The sequence below is a fragment of the Odocoileus virginianus genome, chromosome 9 (assembly GCF_023699985.2).
Source record: "Odocoileus virginianus isolate 20LAN1187 ecotype Illinois chromosome 9, Ovbor_1.2, whole genome shotgun sequence".
NCBI lineage: Eukaryota > Metazoa > Chordata > Mammalia > Artiodactyla > Cervidae > Odocoileus > Odocoileus virginianus.
In genome coordinates this window covers 39,259,586-39,274,118 of record NC_069682.1, presented here as the reverse complement: position 1 = coordinate 39,274,118, position 14,533 = coordinate 39,259,586, and the positions used below count along the sequence as shown (strand labels likewise).

The following is a 14,533-nucleotide window of genomic DNA, read 5'->3' as shown; positions in this document are numbered from 1 at the left end:
TCCCTGGTGCATTTTTTCCCGGAGCTCCAGCGCCACCTGGCGGCAGGGCTCCCACGTCCGGGTGCATCTGGGATCCAGATGGTGCCACCTGGGCGTGTCCTGGGTGAGCTTGGATCAGCGGGAGAGGGTCCCAAAGATGTCCCAGGAGGCCTGTGCCCCCTGCCCAGCTTTGGGCCCCCTTGCCTCACTGCTGTGTCCCACAGGCGCATTTCCGGGGAACGTGTCAGAGTGAGGCTGTTGTCCCAGGCTCTGCTTTACAGGGACAGAAATTGAACCTGGTCCTGGTCCCCTCTCGTCCCCCTGTGCTGCCTCCCCACTCTCTGGTGGTGATGTAGGGCGTAGGGTCCAGTGTCCCTGCCCTGGCCGGACATCCGGGTCTGAGCGCCCCATCTTGCAGCCTGACCCGCCTCAGGCAGGATGAACTCCAAGAGCTGGGCAGTAACAGTCCTGATCATCCCGAGAGCCCAGGGTTAGGAAAGTGACCAAAACAGAAAAGTTTTGCTTTCTACAAACCTTTTAATATCTTCTCCAAATCCCACATTCCCATATATATTTATTATAACATTAACATGCAACATATTCATATATTATATAAGGTTCCCCAGTAGCTCATTGGAAAAGGATCTGCCTGCGATGGAGGACACACGGGAGATGAAGGTTCAATCGCTGGGTCAGGAAGATCTCCTGGAGAAGGGAAATGGCACCCCACTGCAGTATTCCTGCCTGGGAAACTCCATGGACAGAGGAGCCTGGCAGGCTGCAGACCATAGGGTTGCAAAGAGCGCTCTGTACCCCATTACCAGCCCTGAAAGGGGTGCTCTGCCCTTTTGTTCCATTTGGCACATTGGCTGTTTGGCTGTTGTCGGCCATCAGGGACTCTAAAGCCACCTGAGAAAAGCCCCCGCGATGTTTGGACCAAGAGATGTGATGTAAGGGGGGCCAACAGAGGCTGAAGGATGAGCTGCTGCCCCCGGCCTGCAATGTTTTCCTCACCCAGTGTGTCCCCACAGGCTTCAGCCTAAGCAAAGTCATCCTTGGAGACACACCCTTTGTTTCAGTTGCTATGGCTTCACAACAAACCAGCCCAGGCCTCAGCAGCTTTAAACAACAGTGTTTGTTGACCTTGAGCATGTGGGTGAGGAATGTGGACAAGCACAGTGCTCTCCACGTGGTCTCCAGCTCCGAGGTGGAGGGGGCCAGCCCCCACGTGGAGGCTGCGCCCCAGGAGAGAGAAGCGGCTTAGCCTCGGACGTCAGCATCACCTCCTGTGAGGGGCACCCAGGTCGGACGCATTTCACAGCTGCCTTTAGAAATTCATCGTCCAGGCTGCCGTTTCACAGAGGTGACCCCAGCAGCTGTGCAAACTGGACACTCGGGGACCATGTTGCTGGGCTGGGACAGAACCGGCTGGAATGTGGGACTGTCCCAGGGAGGACCCAGGGTGTCTTGGAGGGTCCTCGACCCACCCAGGCCCTGGTGATACCCCAGGTGGAGGGGGATGACTGGAGGCTCCAGGCAGGGGAGGAAGTGGATCTTGGCGATGAAGGGCCCCCTGTTGCTTGTGGATCATCAATTCCTTCTGACCAGGAGGCCAGCTAGTGGCAGAGGATGAAGAAAGGGAGTGGGTAGGGAGGGAACCACACCATCAAGATTAGAGCCAAGCTCTGTAGCGGGACGCAGGCAAGAGGCAGGGTTTCCATCAACCTCATCTCTTAGCCCAGGGAGCCTCCCCACACCAAGAGCCATCTAACAGCGATCCAGAGGCCTTTCTGCTGGGAGGACAGGCTGGAGCCTCTAGCAGCCCTGCTGGGTGGGGAAGGCTGAGGCTCGCCTTGTCCCATGTCCAAGGAGATGGTCATCTCTCAGATGAAACTTGGGTGGAGGCAGGGCTCCCGAGACTACAATCTTCCCTGCACAGATGTGGCTCCCAAAGCCAGGGTTCAGTGGTTTGCCCTGAAGCCGGGCTAAAAAACGTCCCAGGATTCTTCCCCCCACTTTCCCATTCCTTCAGGAAGCCCTCCGTGACTTCCTGCAAACACAGTTCTGGCCTCTGACCTGAGCGCCCACTGTTTCAAGGTGAGCATGTGGTCAAGTCCTCCAGGCACTAGGTGCTGTCTGGGGCACAGCAGAGCCCAGACCCGCTTGCAGGCCTTGCTGGGCAGAGGGTGCAAGACCGTGGTTACCATGCAGGGGGCAGGGTGCTGGGTGTGAAGGGTGTTGTGTCCTGCATACCCCAAGGGAAGGGATAACGGCATGTGTTGGGAACCTGTCTGAGCCCTTGGCCCCTGGCTCTGGTCCTGTGGGCAGGAACACGCTCACCCGCGTCTACCCCGGGACAACGGGGCTGCAGGCTTGGCGGCTGTTACCCCAGCATGTGGGAAGGAGACTTACGTAACTTGTACCCTGAGCAGGGCGGACCCTGGTCGGGAGAGACTGCAGCCTGGGTTCGGAGGAAGGGCTGGGCTGTTCCCTCCCGGGGGAGCCCCATTCCTGGACTAGCCGCTGCGACTTACAGGGCTGCCATCCTGCCTGGCTCTTGCCCTCGCACTCACTGTCTCCACAAAAAGCTGCCCTGCCGGGACCATGGGTGTGGTTTTGGCTTCCCAGGTGGAGTCTGGGGTCCAGGTGACCCCACTATAGACGCAGGGACCCCCTGGAACCCTCACCCATATCCCCTGTGTTCCTGGTCTCCTCCTGGAGGCCCACGTACCCAGGCTCACTGCCGTTGTTTGAGGGGAATTTCTGGGACTTGGCTTCTTTTTCCACTTGTCACGCGTCCTCAGGTGACTGAAAGGGACTTTATCTTGGCACAGTTTTTGTTCAAACAGAACATGACTCTTGTTCGTGATGGAGAGATAGGGGAACCAGCATGACCTTGAGGCGGCAGTTTGGAAGCTGAGGTAGGGGCAAGGATGCTGGTGGGAGGAGGGAGGAAGATGGAGGCATGTTAATACAAGAGGGTTTCTGGGTGCACCCCACACCCCCAGCGCTCAGGAGGCTGGGAGCAGAGTCAGAACTCCACCCAGGGTCAGCCTCCACCCAGCACCAGAGCCTCGAGCTGAGCCCAAGAGGCTGGAAAGGAGCCTGTGTGAGCCACAGCCCTCCCTGTACATGGCTCGGGGATGTTTGGGCTCTTAATTAGTGTGACTGTTCCTTAATCATCCTTGGATGGAGCTCCTGATGAGGGTTGCCATGGCCACAGGGCTCTGGAGAGTGAAGGGCTCTCTGCACTTTCACATCAGTCACCTCACCCATGTGGAGCTCGGGCAGCTCTGCTCCGAGCCTCGGGCACCTCCAGGAGCTCCTGGCAGCTTCTCCTGTGACACCCGAGGGCTCCTGGGTGCTCCTGGTAGGAACCCATCACTACAGGCTACCACGTGGTGTGTCCTCTGGGCCCTCCCAGTAGTACCACCGGGGGCGGTGGAAGAGGAAACAGAGGTTCACAGAGGACCAGTGATGTACCCAAGCCCAGTGATGACTGTCCACGCCCTGTGCCGGGTGAGGACGTGATGGCAGTTTCATGGCATCAGGTGTGGGCTCGTGGCCCGAATACCAGCAGCCTGTGAAGTAAGTGCAGGTAGCCATCCCTGCTTTGTAGGTGAGGTGAGTGGCTCAGAGAGGCTGAGTAACTTGCCCCAGGTCACGGAGCAAGTGAGAGGGCAAGGTGGGCTTCCGGGGCTGTCAGTGCCCGCTCTCGGGAGCAGAGCAGGGCCCAGGGTTTGCTGCAGCTTCTGGGCCTTCCTGGAGCATGGAAGCTATCCCTTCTGCCCCCTCCACTGGCCCTGTGGTGGCCCTGAGGGTCATGGCCCCTTGGCATGAGGCAAGGAAAGTGGGGGTGACAGGGTGCTCCATACATGGGCACCCGCAACCCAGGGCGGGTTTCACAGTTCAGCGCCCTATGGAGACTGTCCCCAGCCTCAGCCCAGCAGCTCCCACAGTCTCCTTCAAACGGGGCTGAGTCTTTCTGGCTCCTGCTAACGCACATGATGTGATGTGTCCCATGCCAGCTGTGGACATGTCAAGGGCATGCAGGGGGTGGGGCAGCAAGCGCCTGATGCCCTCCAGAGGGGCGCTGACAGCTGGGTCCCTGTCCTCGTCATGAATGTCATGAATGTTGCCTGCCCTGCTGTTCCCTGTCTCCTAATTAGAGCGAGACGTGGTCATCTGTATCCCCTGCAGCTTTTCCAGACTGTTTTTCAGCCAGCTGAGCAGAGGCAGGGCTGTTAGTCCTCATCATGGTAGATGATCACGGGTCACACGTGGTCAGATGTTTATTCTGGGAAGTTGGGTCTTTAGAGTGTGGAACTGTCACCTCTCCCCTTTGTCCGTGTTCTGGAGGCTCCTAACCAGCAAGACTTAAGGAGGCTCCAGGACCCTGGCGGGCTGCTTCTCCCACCCTAGGCATGTGCCTTCCTGGACGTAACCTGGTAATAGGTGTACGGTCCTCTCTCCTCTTTTGAACGGCTGGCTTTGTTCACATGGGTGGGTCTCGCAACAACCTTCTCCTTGTGAGACATTCTGCAGGTAACCCAGGTCTGTCTCCATGGGGGGCTGCGGGCTGCTGCAGCAGAAAGACAAATGTCCAGACTCTGAAGCACGGACGTTGGTGCTCATTCACTGAGCAGGTTGGCAGGCGGCTGCCTCCATCGGGAGGCTCCTCCCGGGGGTATGTTCTCTGTGTCCTTCGCCCCAGGCCTCGTGACCTGTCCCTGGATCCAGTTGCAGGTGGTGAGGAGCATGGGGAAGGCAGAGCCACTTCCCAAATCCTGGACCAGGTGCTGGCTGGCCTCGCTGGCCCACGTCCCTGGGGTGAGGACGCAGCCGTCACTGCTGCCTGCAGGGAGGTGGCTGGCGGTGCTCTGGGAGCTGGGAGGAAGAGGGGACACAGCCTTGGGGGGGCCACGGGCGCAGGTGTGAGTGAAGAAAGGGGCTCCTGGGGCCCGGGACAGGCCTGTCCTCAGCACCTTCCTTGCATATCCTCCTTCTTTGTGACCCTCTAGGAGCTCGTCCCAGAACTTGGCCATCTCCCCAGATGTCTGGCCATTTCCAAGCTGGTTGTGCGTCAGAATCACCACGTTCTCTGGAGACATGGATGCCTGGCCCCAGGTTCCACTGTGCTGCTTCACAGCCCCAAGGTGGGACCTGGGCGCCTGCAGATGTAACAAGTCCTGCAGGTCCAGCCGTCCTAGTCCCTATGCTTGGCCCCGGTTCTGCCCCAGGTCCAAGGAGAGTCATTCGCGCCCCACATGAAGACAGTACCGTGGGTTCACTCCCCCCCTGGCTCCCAAAGGATCTATGAGGGTCCCAGGGCAGAGTGGTGAGAACGTGCCCGCCTTGGGGAGACAGGAGCTGGGAGATGTGATGCCCCTGTCTGGAGGCGAAAGCTGCTAATTATTTTGTTTGGCGTTATCAGGATCTGCGGAGAGAGAGCAGACGCCGCCACTTGCCTGGCCTGCCGTCCCCAGAGGTGACCACCCTGTGGTCAGGGCTCTTGACACAGAACCTGTCAGACGCACAGCTGAACACCCCGTCTGGCTGCCCCCGTGTCCTTGGTGCCCTGAGGACCGGCTCTGTGGAGACCGCCACTCCTTCCTGAAGCAGCGCCAGGGGCATACTTTCTACTTCTTGAAGATTCCAGGCGGACCCTCTCAGCTCAGCGCCACAAACCCGAACGCCTCTACTGAGGTTTCTCTAATTTTAAAGGCAACTTTTCCCCCACGTTGCAGCTCTGAGCTCTCAGGATGCTGGCGGGCCAGAGCACATGGGAGTGAGGGGTGGGGGAGTGACTAGGGCTTCCCTTACAGAACACCTTGAATGTTTCTTTTTAAGTGGGTGGGTGGGTTCTCAGATGCAGAGAAAACCCACATCTTGGTTCAGTGGCTGTCCTGTGTCCCTTGTAGGAAGAGGAAGTGCCTTGTCTGCTGAGATGAGCTCCGTTCAGCCTCTGAGCCTCAGTTCCCCTGTTTGTGAAACAGAGAACTAATCGCCCCTGCAACTGCATCACAGGGCTTTCTCAAGAGGATCAAATTTAATCAGATTCAACAAGCTGTGTATTAATACAACACTTAAACTGCTTCCCAAATGACTGGTGCTGAGAGAATACACGTGTGCATAAAATGAGATGTTGTTCTCAGAAGAAATGGAAAACGCAGAGGAAGGCACACTTATGTCAGCGAGCAGGATGCAGGGCTGAATTAGTGATCGTGAGGCGACCACGGCCCCGGGACTGCCATCTCCATAGCAGGCTGTGCCCTTGCTGGCCTGTGCCCACCCTGCCCCAAAGTGATGAGGGTCCATCACACGCCCACAAAGGGGAGAACCCAGCCCATCCTGTTGGGAGTGGAGACAGTGACCCCTGGGCTCAGGGGCTATGTCTTCTGAACCTCCTGGTGCCTCAAGCTCAGCAGAGTACCTGGCACAAGCTCAACCTCTGAGCTTTTTTTAACCATGAAACAAACTAGACGCACAGTGACCGGTATAACAGTTTGAGAACCACAGCCCTGGCCCCCACGCCTCCACTTGCTTCCCATCTTCTTTATCACCTAAGGAAGCATTACTACTGTTTAGCTTTTCCTCCTTTGAACCAGGTCTGAATGGACATTGACAGGCATCTTCTGGGATGTGTGTTTCTGCTCTCCACCATCTTGAGACTCAGTTAGTTAACGTTCCCTCTGGGGCAGGACTGATGGTGGCGGGTGCAGTCAACTATGCTGAGTGCAGGCAAGGGGTGTGGGGGCAAAGACCCTGTGTGCCCAGCCGAGGAGGAGAGAGTTGGGAGCCCGCGGGAGCCTGAAGGCCAAGCTTGGCGACAGCTGTACCGCCTGGACCCTGGAGGGCGCGCCTGTCTCAGCTGGATGCCTGTGTGGGTGGGGCCGGAGTGTGTGGAAGCTGGGGGCCCCGACCAGACGGGGTGCAGGATGCTGGGGTATCACCAAGGGCAGGGGCGAGGACGGGCCTCCTGGGGCTGAGGCCGGAATCAGTCCCTGAGCACACAGCTGCCCCCCACCACCTCTCACCCTCAGAGGAGGCCTCCGCCCGGAGTGAGGGCTGAATTGCCCATGCCCAGGCCCCCCAGTGAGCTCCACGTCGCAGGATCAGGGCATTTCTAGGTGGGCTTGTCTGGTTCTCTGATTGGCCTGGGTCGTGTCCAGGTCCTTGGCCTTTTCCCGTCCAAGACCTTTCCAGGATGCATGTCCACCAGATACAGATGGACAAAAACTGCAGTGGGCCTGGTCAAGCTAGACTGAGCACATCCCCAGATCTGATCTCCTTCTGCCTCGGTCCCCCGAGGACCCCTTGCTGTCCTTGTACATGGTAGGCACTCAACAAACTCCTGTCCGGCAGCCCTGAGATGCTGCACCTTGGGTTCGATGCCGAAGCGACGTGGAAGGACCCAGAATAGATATGTCCTGTGCTGACCTGCTGACCCGCATCCAACTTGGTTTTCAAACCCCCTCCCCACTCTTCCTGGAGAGGGGGAAGGGATGACACCCCACCTGGGCCAGCTCTGGTCATGGGATCTGACATCCCAGCTATGAGCTGCGGGTGGAGGCGTGTGGCCCCAGGCCACCTGCCTGAGCCCGAGGTCAGGTCTGTCCCCTCCTCGCAGGTGACATTGAGGCAACAGCCTCCATGATCTCCATTTCCATCTGAAACTGTGGATCCGATGCGCCTGGCACAGGACTGCTGTGGGTACAAAGCTGAGTCTACTTGCCACGCCCTCTTCAAATATAAGGCTCGTGTGATTTTTAAAAGACCTGGGATCTGAGAGCCCCTAGAATGCCAGATGGAGGGCTGGTTTGGGAATGGGACCAGCTGGGCTTCTCTTTGGGCCTGAGGAGCTCCGTCATGGGGTCCTACGTTTCGCCCATATGGGCCAATGTGAGGGCTAGAGAGGCTGAAGTGGCCTGAATGTTTCTAAATCTGATGCTGTTGTTGGACACTGGTCACTTCCGGCTCCTCTTTCACTGGACCTCTTGAGTGAGAAAATGTGGCTGAGCTGGTTTTATAGCCCTTCACTCACCTCATTCCTGGAGCAAGAGCTCCATCCACTAGGAAGCTCTGCTCCCAAGGCCAGAAAACACACACCTTATAGAATGTGCTGAGGCCATATCCGGGGAACAAAAACATCGCACTAGGTGACTGAGAGGGTGCTCAGTCTTCCCCAACTTGTTCCACCTGTGAGGAGCTGGAGCCCAAGTACGGATTCTCTGGTGGAGGCAGACAGACAGCAGCCCAGGTCACTGTACGCTGTTCGCTGAGTCATGAGCGGGACTTTGGTGACCTGAGGAGTCACAGCTGAAGGCCTGAGGGCATGGAGAGCCGCATGTCATGCTAGGATTTTGTGGGACCCCCCCACCAAAGACTTGCAGGTATTCTATCTATCGTCTATCTACCTATCATTAAGCTGGCCCCAAGTGACCTGATTCCAGTGAAAACTCAGGTCCCCTAGAGGCCATGGGGCAGTGACTACCCTCCCTGGAGTTTACATGGCCCCCACCAAGCACCTTGAATTCAATCAGTCTCTGCTGGTCAGTAGAGTGCCTGGCGGAGGCTGAATTCAGACACATGAACCTCTCTCTCTCTGGCAGGGATGCGCAGCCCCCCTTGCTGGCTGCTGGTGGGAAGTGCACCCCTGGGTGACCAGGATGCTGGGCTGTGCTCAGCTAAAGGGACAGTCATCTCGGTGGTCAGGGGCTGGTGCAGAGGCAAAGAGGAACTGCGGCCCAAGGCTGGAGCAATCTGGAGGCTGCTTGCTGCTGGGCTGGGTGGGGGCGGGAAGCCAGAGCCATTTCAGACCAGTATAACCGCCCCCTGGAGAGCCCAGGCTGCCCCCCATCCCCACCTCTGAGGGTGTCCACCTGGGGCTTCTCCTTGAAGGTCCCCACATTCTGCTCCCGTCACCCCAACCGCATATCCTGATCCCCATGCTGTCTTCTCCATCCAGCAGATTCGGTCAGATCTTCAGAGCCTGAGGGATTTCCCTGCCCTGTGACTCACTCAGGACACCCGCAGGGAGCCCTAATCCCAGGGGTCACCACACCTTGCTGAGTGGGGCAGCTGTACTTGCCCTTATCATCCACCTTGGAACCTGTGTTGAGGCTGCGGCAGGCAGACCACACCTGTCGTTCCTCAAATGCTCTGTGCATCCTCACCCACCTGGAACTCCGGCCCCTTCCTGTGGGTCAGCGAGATGACAAATTCTTTACTTGAGTTGAACCCTTGTCTAGTAGGGAGCCGGCTGTCCACAGGCCCAGATGTCTGTGGGTTTGGCATCTGCCTTTGCTTTGCTACCAGGAGCAGAATCTTCAGGGGGTAAGAATCCCGGGGGGTGAGACCCTTGATCATTGAGGGGAAGCTCAGCTGATCCTGAAGACCAGGGAGGGGCTCTCAAGAGGCCAGGGGGAGTCATCACAGCCCAGGCCTCACGCCTCTTCTGGCGCCAAGGTCATCGACAGCAGAGCGCCAACGTGAGCGTGATCTCTAGTTGATCAAAGATGGGACAGCTGCCTTTCGGAGGGATCAGCCTTAGCTCAGGGTTGATTCCACACTTAATGGTTTATTGACAAAGTGGGTCAACAGATGTCAACATCCGTGGCAACAAAGGCAGGTGGGCTTTGAGGGGATGAAACAAAACTGTCCTCAGGGCTGGTGCTGAAGCCAGTCTGCTGGGCCCCTGAGGGCTCCTCAAAGTCTCAGGGGCCCTGGAAAGGCAGCTTAGTGCGGTGGCCACTGGGCATTCATGTCTGGAAGGGACAGCGGCTGTTGGTCGATGAGAAGGCGGCCCACGGATGATTTTAAACCCAGAGTCTGCCCCAAATGTGAGGTGGCCTCTAGCATCTGGAGAGGTGCAGGATGACTGGCAGGGCTGAGGGATGACCTGCCCAGCTCTTGGTGTCAGTGGGCCCTGTTCCCAGGCAGCTGTGTGGCCCCACTGTGGCGTCTCTGGCGAGTGTTGACAGTGCAGTGACTGAGGGGCATGGCTTCCCCCACAAGGCTCTCCTTGGGACCCAGATTCATTCCCTGGAGAGAGTTGGAATAACTGGTCAAGCGGGGAAGCCTGGTGAGGTAGGGGTACCTAGTGGAGGGGTGCCTGGTGAGGTGGGGACACCTGGTGCGGGAACACCTGGTGAGGTGGGGACACCTGGTGAGGTGGGGACACCTGGTAAGTTTGGGACACTGAGTGAGGGGACGCCTGGTGAGGTGGGGACACCTGGTGAGGTGGGGACACCTGGTGAATCAGGATGCCCAGGGAAGCAGGGGAGAGAGAGGTCTGGGGCAGCAGGAGACCAGCAGGCCACAGGCATCTGCAAGGATGTGGGAGGGCCTCACTTGTGCGAAGACGACTTTTCCATGGAGGTCACCTAGGCTCTTGCCCACCCTGCCCCACTCACCCCACCACCACTGCCAGAGACATGCTGAGAACATACACCAAAGTCTTTTCGGACCCCTGAGAGTCTTGACCCACTAACATCTGGGCCCAGATGTGATTTCACCCTTTGAAAACCACGGCTGAGGCCATGTACCAGAAGAGGGGTGATGGATTAGGATCTGGCTGTTCAGGGGCAGCCTGACTTTGCTGTTTCTGGGGAGGGTGACACTGGGGAGGTTACAGGCTCTGGTCTCCATTGCAGAAAGGGTTTTGACAAGAATGCAGTGAGCTGGCCAACGGGAGGCTACGCCCTCAGGGAGACCGAGGAGGCGGCTTCCACAGGGCACTTTGTGGCCTGCAGGGGCCACCGGGGTGGGCCTGTCCCCACTCTACAGCTGCTGCGTTGGTGGTGCCGGGTGCGTCACCATCTCTGACCCTCAGCTCTGACTCCCAAACCCCTGGCGCTCTCAGGACTCTGTGGGGAAAGGGCCCAAGGGCTGGGGCAAGGCCTGCCTGTGACTGCCGGTCAGCTTGGGTCTAGGGAGCCCGGCAGCCTCATACTCCTAGAAGACGGCTTGTGGGCAGCAGCAACTGACACAGTCCCCTCCCCGGCAAGGCCGAGGGGGCCACAGGGGCCACCCTTAAGTGAGCTTCAGGGCCACATGCAGCCGATCATCAGTCATCCTCTGATGGTTTGGCCCTGACCCCCACACCCTCAAGGCTACAAGGCACCGTGTGTGGTCATGGTGCTGGCCCTGGGAAGTCCTGGAGGGGCTGAGGGCATGGGGAGGCCTGAGTGTTTCAGACGGAGGCTGAGGGGACGGAGGATGGAGGTGTGGCAGCAGCCCTGAGGGGAATAGAGCCCCCGATGGTGGCAGGGTGGGTGGGAAGGACATAATCAAAGCCAAAGATAGGCAACTCTGGGCACCGCTTGAGTGAAAAATAGGCATTTTGGGACAAATACAAAGAGCACTTCATACAATGGCTCATGATGAATGAACTGGAGAGGCTAAGTTGAAAGGATGGGAGGGTGGCACCAAGCCGGGGGATGGGTCCTGGGGGCCTGTGACCACCCATCTCTGCACCCGGTGGCTGAACCTGGTCTTCAGCCTGCGTTCACCAGCATCCTCTCTCATCACCTTCCCTGAGAGATGAGGACCAAGAAGTGTGCCCACCTGCCCAGGATCACAGCTAAAACCTGGGTTGGTTCGGTCCCAAATACAGTCTCTCTCATCAGATTACTCCAACTCTTCCAGAAATCTCTGGGCTTCTTCCATATATCCTGTTTTGAGTGTGGTTGGTTTGTTGTTGGTTTTTATTTTTTTTGGTCATGCCGTGTGGCTTGTGGGATCTTAGTTCTCTTGACTGGGGATTGAACTTGTGCCCCATGCGTTGGTTCACGCTTGTTGGTGGACCACCAGGGAAGTTCCTAGGGCATCCATAGATTTGGAGCATCCATAGATGCAAATACCTGATGGATCTCAGTTTTGACCAAGGAAGGCAGTGCTAATAATTTTCAGAATGGGTGCGTGCTAAGTCGCTTCAGTCATGTCCGACTCTTGTGACGCTATGGACTATAGCCTGCATGGATTTGTCCATGGGATTTCCCAGGCAAGAATAACTAGAATGGGTTGCCATTTCCTTCTCCAGGGGATCTTCCTGACCCAGGGATCGAACCTGTGTCTCCTGCATTGCAGGCAGATTCTTTACCATTGAGTCACCAGGAAGTGTTTAAGGTTGGCGAGAAGAACATCAGGTGAGGGGATCAAACCTGAGTCCTTATCCCAGGACTGTGGTTCTTAATTTCCACTGCACCCTGAAATCACCAGGCTGCATCCCTGATCAATCACTTAAGATTTCTGGGGCTGGGACCCAGGCAGCAGGGCCGTCCTAAGTGCCATGGGCGGAACCACTGTTCTGGAGTGATGGTCTCCGCATGCGCTGAGGTATCAGGATGAAATATTTACGGACATGTTCACGTGGGAACGTCAGCGCCTGGGGACGCTGTGACCCCAGCCAACCCCAGGACGCCCCGCTACTGCTCCTGTTGGCTCTGCAGCCGCTTAAACAACAAGGAAAAAGCTTCGGTGAAACCCCAGGATAGATATTAATCAGAAAGGAAAGGTCTAAGCTAAAAGAAAAAACAAAAAATCTAGAAGATAATTTTTGTTAAATAACGAACACTCAAGAAACAGCCATGAAATGGTATTAAAATGTCTGTGATTACTTATTTCTCAGCATTCATCTGATAACTGAAGCAGCAGGAAGCAATAGTTGCACTTAAAAAAATGACAAGAAAATAGCTATTCATTTAGTCGTGTCCTCAGTAAGATCACTAGTGTCACTGTCGTCACCAAGGTGTCAGCAGATAGGGAGAAGCATACCCCGGGGTGTCCGCGGCTCCTGGGCCTGAAGTTCCTGGAGCAAACCTGGGTCCTCCAGGGAAGAGTCCGGGGAGGGGCCGGCCTGCCCCTGGCCCCATATCAACGAGGACCCCAGGACTGCATATTGCTGCGTGGTGGCTGCGGAAGTGGGCGTGTTCCAGAGGAGGCCTGACATTCCTCGGCAGGGGACAGCGTGGAGGGAGCGACGTTCTGGGCCTGGGGGCGATTCTGGTTTTGCATTCTCAGGGCTGGACTCATCTGAAGACCCGTGACAGCTGGGGGTCCTTCCAGCAGCTGCTGTCTCTCCCCCTGCCTGGCCTATTTCCTTCCTGCAGGGATGGTGCATGGATGGAGGGGCGGTGCTGTCAGGCAGGGCCACCGGCAGGATAGCATGTGTCCCCTGCCCTCTTCCTGTTGCACCATATTCCAAAATAAATAAATACATAAATGAACACGTGTTCCTGTTTGTCTGTTGCTAATGCTCTGGCATCCTGGGCACTGGCCATTAATCCACCAGGATCCTTGCAGAGATGGGCTTGAGGGTCAGGATCTTCAGAGCATCCACTGGGAATGGGTCAGCAGTGCCCCATCTTTCCCAAGCTCTACACAGTGCTGTGAAAATGATATGAAAGGGTGAAAACAAAGGGAATCCATAAATCCCAGGGCTTCGTGGCGTCACTGGCGATGACTTACACTGTGACAGCCTCACACAGGTGTATCTGCACCTGTGTGTCTACCCTGGCCAGCCCTGCTCCTCTGCATCTGCACATGACTGGCCCAGGCTCCTCGTGTGCCCGGGGAAGCTCATAGGTGGTTGCTCTTGGAGAGGTAGGCGATGAGGGCCACGGCCACACCCACGTAGATGCCGGTCCCTATGGTGATGGAGAGCACTGCCAGGAAGAGGGCCCGCCGGGAGCTGGTGCTGGCCTGGTGGAAGTCCCCCTTGGCCACGGCTTTGTTCGTCTGCAGAGGGAGGAGGGAGAAGAGAAAGGGAGCCAAGATGAGTGAGGGGAACAGAGAGAGGACTGGCCGATGGGAGGCCATCCATGCTCCCAGACTATGGGAGGGGAGGCAGAGGGGCTGTCACTCACCACTGTTCCCCCCTCCCCCCCGCCCCTGCCCTGCAAGGCAGGCAAAGCTTAAAAGAAAGAAAGCGAAGCCCCAGGGATGTCCAGGCCAGCAGTGGTCAGCTGAGCACCAGCCCCTGGAGTCCTGGGTCTCAGGCACCAGGATGGAGGGTGGGGATGTCATAACTTGGTGCCTTCTTCTGCCTGGTAGACACTCGAATGATAGTTCTACAGCGTGTTCACACTCACCTCCTCTAGTCCTTACAGCATAGGGGCCCACGGGGAAGGAAACTGTAGTTCTTACACCTGGAGAGGAGCCTGCCATCTAAGATCGTCCAGTCTGCTGAGGACACTGAGACTCTTCAGCCAGTGGCTGGGGATCTGGGTGCTCCATGCTCCCTTCCCGCCATGGAGGGGGTGGTAAATTCACCCACCAGGGAAACGACTCTGGTTGAGACCAACGCCTCTATTTCTGGTCACCCAGTTGCACAACAACGTGTTGGTTTCACTAGATTCACATTCCGTGGGGTCATGAGTTGGAGGGGATCGTGGAGGCTTTGGGTGTTGTGTTGGATTTGGCGCTTTGTGGTGGTGCCCACCTCCCCACCGCCAGCCCCGTCCTCCTTGTCCCTGCGACCAGCGGGGCCCTGGGCTGTGGGGACCGTATATGGTTCAACTGTGACATCATGGAGGGCCAGCCCCCTGAGTGA

General features: G+C 57.4%; 1 protein-coding gene and 1 long non-coding RNA gene across 6 annotated transcripts in view; one reads left to right on the top strand and one right to left on the bottom strand.

Annotated features, from left to right (window-relative positions):
- The first annotated feature begins 269 nt into the window (after positions 1-269).
- Positions 270-6,606, top strand: LOC139036649 (uncharacterized). The gene is made up of 2 exons (XR_011489472.1): positions 270-5,685; positions 5,901-6,606. It is a non-coding gene; the product is annotated as an uncharacterized lncRNA (long non-coding RNA).
- A 5,969-nt stretch (positions 6,607-12,575) lies between these two features.
- Positions 12,576-14,533, bottom strand: part of SYNDIG1 (synapse differentiation inducing 1) — a 102,415-nt gene continuing 100,457 nt past the window's right edge. For all 5 annotated transcript variants that reach the window (XM_020878141.2, XM_020878154.2, XM_070472244.1 and 2 more), the window contains one exon: positions 12,576-13,719. In XM_020878141.2, coding sequence (XP_020733800.2) covers positions 13,561-13,719 — 159 coding nt within the window. In that variant the 3' untranslated portion in view covers positions 12,576-13,560. The remainder of the gene's footprint in view (positions 13,720-14,533) is intronic.